The following is an 8,634-nucleotide window of genomic DNA, read 5'->3' on the forward strand; positions in this document are numbered from 1 at the left end:
GGGAGTAACTCTTAGAGCAGAAAAATGAGGCTGATGATTTGTTCTCTATGAGAAACTATGAAGACGGGGAAATACTAGGTAGCGAATTGGAAGCTACTGAGATGTGCTGCAGCTGAGCTGGCCGTTTCCAGGTACAAAGGCTTAGATGAAGCAGTTTCTTTGCCAGCAGGCCAGCAGGCACATTTTGCTCTTTGTTTCTGTAAAATTAAGTGATCCTCTGTGATTCCCTGGCATTCATTAAGTGCCGCCGTGCCGAGCTGCAGCCCCCGGGCTTCCCCTGCCCGGCAGAGGCACGGCCAGCTGCGGGGAACGCTCCCCTGGATCTCCAGGAGAGCCGGGCAGCGGCTGAGGCAGACGTGTCACTGTCTGCCTTGTGTGGAGGAGAGGCGGCGTCCAAGGAGATAGCGAGGGAGCTGACTCAAGGCTGGGAAAACAGTTTCAGGTTTAATCCAGGCTCCGGGGAGCCTGGAGCCACAGAGAATCCAGCAGCCAAAAGCGCCCTCGAGGCTTTTGCAAGGTGTTAAATATCGGGGCGGTAACAGGGGGAAGGGAACGCCCATTGACCGATGCGGGGATTTGGGGCAGTGGAAGGTGAAAGGATAGACAGACACAAAAACCAACGGAGGAAACTTAAGGGAGGGACCCCGGGCCCTCCTCCAATCTCTCGAGGCCCAGGGTAGACGATCGGGAAGAAGGGGCTGGGGAGCCGAGTGACGGGCCAGATAGCAGCGAGGGGGGAAGTGCCCGAGCGTTGTGAGGGAGATCGGCACTGAGGGAGCGGCGGGAAAACTCGGGGTGGAACCACTGGGAGAAAATGGCGGGTGGAGGGGCGAGCCATTGCAGAACTGTTACAGAAATATAAAAACACAATACAACAATTAAGCTATTTTATGTCAGTGATTGGACCTGATATGACAGAGGAACCTAGTTCCTCTGCCCTAGGACCTGTGTACTGGGGCTTTAACTTGCCCTTCCTCAACCCTTTAGTGGCTGAGTTGGAGCAAGAGAAGTCTAATTGCTAATAAGCAATTGCTTTTTTACTGTTCTTGGACTATATCTGTACTGATGGCGACGATGATTTATTTTTGCCTTCTTGCTTTTGTACTGCTTTCATGCTGTGCTTTTGCTTGTTGCATAAGTCTCATCTCACTGCAGCCAGGCGATTTGCCATATCTCATCTTATGCCTCATTATTTACCTGCTGTACTGCTTGATTCAATTAAGTGGAATTATTTTTAACTGTTATTGTGGAAGGCTCTTTGGAGCAGATTCCTCTTGTGAATGGCCCCGAGGGGATTGAGAAGAGGCTGGTGGGGGGGCTGTGTTGTGGGGTACAGGAGCACCAAGCAGGGAAAACACTGTGGGTGGCCCTTGCTGCTTAACTTGCCCAGTGAGAAATGGGTTAGTGCCAGCTGAAATTGTTTCTGTGCCTCTCCAGCAGCTCTGTGGGAATTAAACCCAAAATCCTGACCTTCACCATCAGTGGGAAGGGGCACGAGCCGCAGCTGACAGTCGTGTGCCCAAGTGCTCGCAGCAAGAGGGGCAACGCCGTGCTGCGCTTCAAGAGGCTCCAGGTGGGGGATTCAGAGACGCTGCCCCTGGTCGTCCGTAACAATGGCATCACACCTCTGGAGGTGAGGAGGACCTGCTCAAGGAATGGTCTGGTTTGGGAACAAGTGCTTGTGGCACAGGGGAAGGGTCCCAAAAAACATGGCAGACCTGGGAAGAGGTGTCAGAAATTCTTTTTAAGCAAGTGACCGACATCTGTTCTCCAAGAACGGAGTTCTTGGAAATTTTCCATCCAGTCTTTCTTCTTTAAGTTGAACACAAGAAAAGTGGTGGAGTGTTTTCCCCCGTCTCTCAGGTCACCGTCTGTTCTCATGGACATGTGTGATTTCCCACTTCCATTAGATTGTATTTGATCCTAGTTTACTACATTTTAAGTAAACTTAGTTGTTTACTTGTACAGTAATTCTGCCCATTACTTTCTGTCCTGTTTGGTTCTGTGTCAGTCCTATCCAGATGCCTCTGAACACCCTTTTTTCCTCGCTGGTTTGACTTAACTTTTGTGCTAAGTGCTGTTTGTAGTGGGAGAGGTGCTGGGCTCTCATGCAGGACCAGCAGCACTGTGGTGTCAGTCTCCCTGTGCCATCCTGTACTCACACCAGTATCATTGTGCTCTGGGTTCCCTTTTCTCAGTTTATGTTATGCCTGGAGGATAAGCATGGAGTGTTCTTCTTGAGAAGGAGGGCCTCCACACTCAGGATATTCCGCACTGGAGATGTGGAAGAGGACTCCGCTGGAAACGGTAAATCCATTAACCATGAAGTGTGATCATGCAAAGAGGGAAAACCTGTGTCCTGCTCTTGGCTTCTCCGAGCAGCAGCCAGATGTTAGGCACAGTTTCTTTTCTTGGGCTCTGTCTCCCAAGCATTTCTTGGGGACTTTTTGCAGGGTCTCCTCCTAGCAAGTTTTAGGAAGTTCTTCTGTTCTTCTAGACATGGTGGGTTGAGCTGTGGGGGACTGTCACTACCTCAGTGGACCCTCTGAGGTATTTGCTACGTGTGGGAAGGTACCAGCCTGAACACACAGCCCTTGAGCACAGAGACAGCCAGCAGAAGCCAAAAGCACTCTTTGGCTCAGCTTTGCATATGGCTGGAACTGGCTGGGAGAAAATGGAAGGAGGGCTGGGCATCAGCCTGAGGTTAAGCTGCTTAAGTGGTGCTGTGTCTGGAGATGGCAGTTTGTGAACAGAGGAAGAGGTTCTGGGACCACCGGGGGTAGAACCTGTGCTTAGAAGGCAGCTGGCTTCAACCTCTTATTCCTCATCTATCCTGTGGAAATATTTCTTCTGTGCAGCTGTATCACTTAATCTGATTTCCATTGCTGTGCAGAGAGCAAGCCCCCAAAGAAGCTTTTCTTCCTTCTGAGTTGTGGGCAATCAACAAAGTTTGATGTCATTTTCAAACCCACCCTGGCTCAACGTCTGGAAGAGAAGATTTGTCTGATAGTGGGGGACATCTGCATGACCCAAATAGAGCTGGTGGGTGAAGGCCACAAGGATGAATTCACCCTCAGTGGATTAGAGGAAGACATCCAGGAGAGGAATGCTGAGAGCAGTCTGAAGAAAGACATCATTGATGGTAAGAGAGGACAGGCTGCCAAGGCGTAGCAAGGAAGAGGAAAATGTCTGATCATGTGTGTCCTCCCTCTAGCCAGGCCTGGGCTGTCACCCACAGGGCTGGGTGGCCTGTGGGCATGGCAGCCATGCATGCAGAGCAGTGTGTGCTGTGCTGCACGTGGTGTTTCCCTGGAAGTGGTGGGATGGGGAACTGCCTGGGGCACTCCCTCCAGAGGGAGGAAGGCTTGGAGCAAGGAAGCATTGAACATGCAGGTGTCTGTGCATGTGAGGGGGGCAGGTGGAGCTCCCTGCATGCTGACATCCCTTGCTCTCCTCCTTAACAGCTGTCAGAGTGAATCACCTCCAGTTTGGGTACTGTCCTGTCGGGAAGCCCTGCCGCAGGACCTTCACCATCACCAACCACACCCGTACGAAGGTCATGCGCTTTGAGTGGGAGGCAGACGCCCCATTCCAGTTCTCCCCCAAGGTGAGCGTGGACTGCTCTGCCTTTCCCCATTGCTCAAGCCCTGCCCTGGTGTTCCCAGGAGCTGGCAGGGAGTCCTCACGTACCAGTGATAGCCCGTTCCAGTGCCACGGAGGAGATGCAACCCTTGGCTTGGCTGGGCCATGGCTGCCAGCCTTGCAGAAAAGGCTTCATGTTATGGGAGCTGGCACCTTCTGTTCATACTTTTGGATATCAAACTTCATGTAAATCCACTCTGAGGTGCAGATTCCTGGCATAGCTGTTCACCACATCAGTCCCTTTTGCTGTCAGTCCCGGCCTTCCGTCCGCAGGGGCTGGCCCAGTTCCAGTCCCTTCACCCCCTGGCCGACCTCTCCCAGGCCGCATGGCTTCCCCTCCTGCACCCAGCCTGTGGCTGGGCAGGGGAGGTCTGAGCTCTTCACTGACTGGAACCAAAGAGAGAGTTGCCCTGGGAGTTCTCCACTTTTAACCCTCTCTGTTCTCAGACGTGTGTCCAATGTCTTCAGTGCTCACACCAGGTGTCAGCATTCAAATCTGACCACTGATTGGTTTGACCCCAACTTCCTGAGAAAACTCACTTCCATGTCAAACCAGGACACCTTGGCAGGGACCAGGCTTCCAGTTTGGTCTTGACTCCCTCCCTGATTCTCCCTAGGTGGGACACCTCCATCCTGGCTGTGCCAAGGGCATCACAGTGACCTTGAAATCAGATGTCTCAGCCACCTTCAGGAGGAACCTTGTGAACTGTAAGGTGACCAAGATTAACTTTGAGCTGCCACGAACGAAGGTTCCTGACTGGGATGACCAAATGTGCATTGTCACATGGAAGGAAACCACCAGAAAAGACCCGGCAGCCAGGTGGCCTAAAACAGAAAAGGTTAGAAGCAAAATGGCCAAAAAAGCCAACGCAGCTTTTACACAAAGAACCACCATAACACCATCACTGTTGGCTGAGCAGCTCCTGCTTCCTCTGGACATTGGACAGCTGTGAGGTTCACCAGCAGTGCATTCCAGGGGAGAGGTGGAAGCAGAGTGACTGGATACACTCACATGAGAAGGGGAAGCCTTTTGACAAGAGACCTTTAGCCACACACAAACCATCAGTCTGTGCCACAAGCACAAGTGTTGCAGCCCATGTTGAATGGGGAACAATGTTTTCTTAGTTTATCCCATTTTATGGTGTTAGAAATCTCTTCACCTCATTTCGTGCCTTTTTACCAACAAGGAGTTAAGTCTGCTGCACTCTGCCTCTTCTTTCGAAGTGGAGAGAAATCCACTTCTCCTGCATATGAACCCCAAGTTTTGTCTGCCTGGATACCAGAGAATTTGGTTGTGGTCTCTGTATTGTGTGGGATATCTCATCATGGAGTAGCCTGTATGACAGTATGGAGGAGTCCAGAGAGGGATCATCTCCAGAGACTCTTGCTTTTATTGTCATTATTGCCAAGCACACTCATCTTGGGTGATGGTTTGTGAACCATATTAAGGCCTCTAAACCATCCTCTTTTCTATCAGAACACGTGAGGGTGGAGACTTTCCTAGTGAGATCTTTCACATCCCAAAATGCCCATCCTCAGCTCCCAGAAACGTCGCTGTTGCTCCACACCAGACATCTGGAGAGCACTTTCTCCTAAGACAAGAAAAAGGTGCTTTCTAGAACTCTTCAGCCTTGGGGTTCTCCATCCACAGAACTCCAGCAGGGGAACTTAAACCAAATTTTGAGACCTGCTGGATTTATAGGGGACCAGGAAAAGAGTCAGTCCCTCTACAAGGTTGAAGTACAGGACTGGAGCACAGCTATAGTCTCCGTCGATATATTAACAGCTGTGCTAGTGACTGCTTTGATCCGTGGGTAGAAACAACCACTGTAGCAGAGCAGTCTCAATTTTGTCATCTTTCCAGGGAAGTAAAAGTCAGTGGTCCTTTCTAGTCCCTCTGTGAGGCTGATCTTGGAGGCCAGAAGATTCCCTTCTCAGCCTGACTTTCTGGGCTCTGCTCAGTGATTCCTCCCTTCTCTGTTTGCAGGTGATCGAGATAGCCCCGGAACCGGCTCACACTGTGGTGGAGGAGAGCAGCCAGGAGTTGGAGGTGTACCTCAGTGCCGTTGTTGTCTACGCCCAGTTCAAGCTGAACACAACCATGGTTGAGTTCAAGGATACCTTGCCCTTCCAGACAAGGACAACCACGTGAGTGCTGGAGGCCAGGCAGGGCCCTGCGAGCAGGAGCTGCCTTTGCCCAGGGCTGGCCCAGTGCCCTATTCCCAGAACTCTGCCCCAGCCCAAAGCAGCACAGGCCCATTTACGTGCACACAAAGCCAAGCAGCTGCTGGTGGTCAGGAGAGGTTCAATGCTGCCATACCTTTCTGCTGAGAACAGCCATGGGTTTGCTTTCACTGCGTGTCCTCATCTGCTCAAGAATAAGTTTGCAGTCAAACCAAGACCTAAAGGCCAGAGTAAGCCCCTAAGCTTCGATGTCCTGGGCATCATGTTGGCCCTTTCCTCTTAAACTTCCAGACTCTGAAATACTTTTCTGGGCCACTCACGACAGCAGTCTAAGCATGGCAGAGTTGCCGGGGGAAGAAGATGCTCCTCGGCAGAAAGGGGTACCAGGAGTCCATCAGACAGTGTTACTGTACTATTTGCTTTATAGTTATTGGACATTTTTTGTTATTCCTCCGTCTTGCTTTTCAGTTTCAGACTATGCAACACGGGGAAGGTATCCCTGGAATACTCCTGGGAGAAAGCTGCAGATAGTGAAGCAGTGAAGAAGCCATTCTCAACTGATCAGATGCGTAAGGGCATTTCACTTGGTCGCTGAGGGCCTGGGAGAAGACTCTGCCGCTTCACTCCGCAACATAAATTGCTTTTTCATCCTTGTCCACATGTCCACTTTCATCAGCAGCTTCCCAGCTGCAGCTGGAGAGTTTTCTCCTTGTCCCCATCTGCCTTTCAGCCCCTTCTGTTCTTGCTCTGCCGCTTCTGCTCTGCAAAGGAGCTGAGCCAGGCTCTGGGGAGAGCCATGTGCTGGGTCAGGACTGGGAAGGGGGATGTCATGTCATCTCTTTGAGAAGGCTGAGACTGTGAAAAGCAATGGTGTAACAAGTGAGCTGCCCTGCAGCCACTGTCTGTGTGCAGTTCCCCACTCCAGGGCAAATGCAAAGTCACTGTCTAAAACCAACTCTCCTGCTTTGGCACAGGAGTGTGTGCTGCAGGCAGAGACTCTGCTCCCAGACACTCTATTTCCTGCTAAAAGTACTTTGGCCAGGGATGCTCCAAATGCATCCCAGCTCTCTTCCACCTACCTGTACAGGAGGCAGAGTTGCTGGGAACACAGGATTTTGTCATTGAAAGGTGTCCTCTTCCTCTATGCAGGTCACTTCCTCTCTGCTACTGTAAGGCGTTACAGAAAGCTGCTGGATGGTTTTAGGTGGCAGCAGGAGCATCCTTTTAAAATTCACCCTTCTGAGCCACGGCGGCTGCAGCAGCCTGCCAAGCAGCAGCAGGATTCCAAGCAGGATCTTCAGCAGCAGCAGCAGCAGGATTCCAAGCAGGATCTTCAGCAGCAGCAGCAGGATTCCAAGCAGGATCTTCAGCAGCAGCAGCAGGATTCCAAGCAGGATCTTCAGCAGCAGCAGCAGGATTCCAAGCAGGATCTTCAGCAGCAGCAGGATTTTAAGCAGGAGCTGCAGCAGGAGCCCGAGCAGCAGGACTGTTCCAAGAGGCTACTCTACTCAAAGCATGTTGGTTCTGCCCTGGAAATCTTCCCAGATTTCACTCATGGCCTGCCACTGTTCTCCATCAACCCCTGCCATGGCATCCTTGCTCCTGGCCAGAAGCAAACCTTTCATGTGCAGTTCTCTCCAAAGTTCATGGGAATGTTTGAGACCACCGTGCTGTGCAGGTGGGAAACATCTACACACTTGCCATCTCATGCTTCTGATAGGTATCACTGGGTGATCACAGGATGGGACAGGGTGGAAGGGACCACAGTAGGTCATCTGGTCCTACTTCCCTGCTCAAGCAGGTTCATCCCAAAGCACATGGCAGAGGGTTGTGTCCAGAGGGCTCTGGAATAATTCCAGTGAGGGACACGCCACACCCTCTCTGGGCAACATGGCACCTGCACAGGAAAGTTCTTCCTCAGGTTCAGGTGGAATTTCCTGTTCCTGTCCTCCATGCAGCGAGTACAGCTGCTCACTGCTTGCACAGAGAAAGAATGCAACACTGTGTGCACTGCAAGGAGACAGAAAATCAGCTGGCTGGGAATGTTCGTCTGGTTAATACCAGTCCCTCTCTTCCTAGGATTCCTAACCTGAAGCCGGCTCAGAAGATGGGGCAGGTGATTGTGAAAGGCAGAGCCCAGGAGCAGAAGAGTCATGGTGAACCTTTACAGCAGACAGAGAAAGGCCTGGGACCCAAGAAGGAGGTGTTCTGGAAACCAATACCCAAGGCACACCATTTGTGTCAGCTGGTGCATCCGCCAGAAGCCAGCACCATCGTGCCTTCTGCTGCTGATGGTCTCCCGCCCTTCACTGGAAACCTCTGCAGCTACCCTTCCAAGCTCCAGTGAATACCTCCAGCTTATCTTTTAATTACCTACTAATAATTATAATTACCTACTAAATAACTTTAATTGTTATTTAGTAGGTAATTATAATTAATTGTTAATAAACAATTGTTAATAAATTGTTAGTTGTCAGCTTGTTTGATGGATATATGCGCTGAGTCCAGTAAGATGGAGTTTATCAAGTCCAAGTGCCGAGTCCTTCACATTGGCCTGCATGTTGACTGGGGACAGAGTGGCTGGACAGTGCTCAGGAAGAAAGGGACTGAAATGAGCAGGGTCTATGCCTTTATTAATGTTCAGCTCTTTATTAAAAAGTCAGCTCGGCAGGGGGCTCAACACAGAGCTCGCCCCCGCTGTTGTAGCTTTTTCCTGGTAGCCAAAGGGTGAGCAGGCGTGCAGAGTCTGTCCCTGGAGTCTCCGTGGCACACTGGTAGCTGGAGGTGTGCAGTCCGTATCTGAAGTCC

The 8,634-nt window shown here is 51.2% G+C and overlaps 1 protein-coding gene across 2 annotated transcripts in view; it reads left to right on the top strand.

Annotated features, from left to right (window-relative positions):
* Positions 1 to 8,269, top strand: part of LOC100218634 (hydrocephalus-inducing protein homolog) — a 70,968-nt gene extending 62,699 nt beyond the window's left edge. The window contains exons 58-66 of one of the 2 annotated variants that reach the window (XM_072934337.1): positions 1,438 to 1,633; positions 2,199 to 2,307; positions 2,894 to 3,142; positions 3,465 to 3,607; positions 4,260 to 4,481; positions 5,630 to 5,790; positions 6,295 to 6,395; positions 6,976 to 7,504; positions 7,906 to 8,269. In XM_072934337.1, the coding sequence (XP_072790438.1) occupies positions 1,438 to 1,633; positions 2,199 to 2,307; positions 2,894 to 3,142; positions 3,465 to 3,607; positions 4,260 to 4,481; positions 5,630 to 5,790; positions 6,295 to 6,395; positions 6,976 to 7,504; positions 7,906 to 8,173 (1,978 nt within the window). In that variant the 3' untranslated portion in view covers positions 8,174 to 8,269. The remainder of the gene's footprint in view (positions 1 to 1,437; positions 1,634 to 2,198; positions 2,308 to 2,893; positions 3,143 to 3,464; positions 3,608 to 4,259; positions 4,482 to 5,629; positions 5,791 to 6,294; positions 6,396 to 6,975; positions 7,505 to 7,905) is intronic. The other variant, XM_030282322.4, reaches the window with a different exon arrangement.
* The last annotated feature ends 365 nt before the right edge of the window (positions 8,270 to 8,634 follow it).

The sequence above is a fragment of the Taeniopygia guttata genome, chromosome 11 (genome assembly GCF_048771995.1).
Source record: "Taeniopygia guttata chromosome 11, bTaeGut7.mat, whole genome shotgun sequence".
NCBI classification, from domain to species: domain Eukaryota; kingdom Metazoa; phylum Chordata; class Aves; order Passeriformes; family Estrildidae; genus Taeniopygia; species Taeniopygia guttata.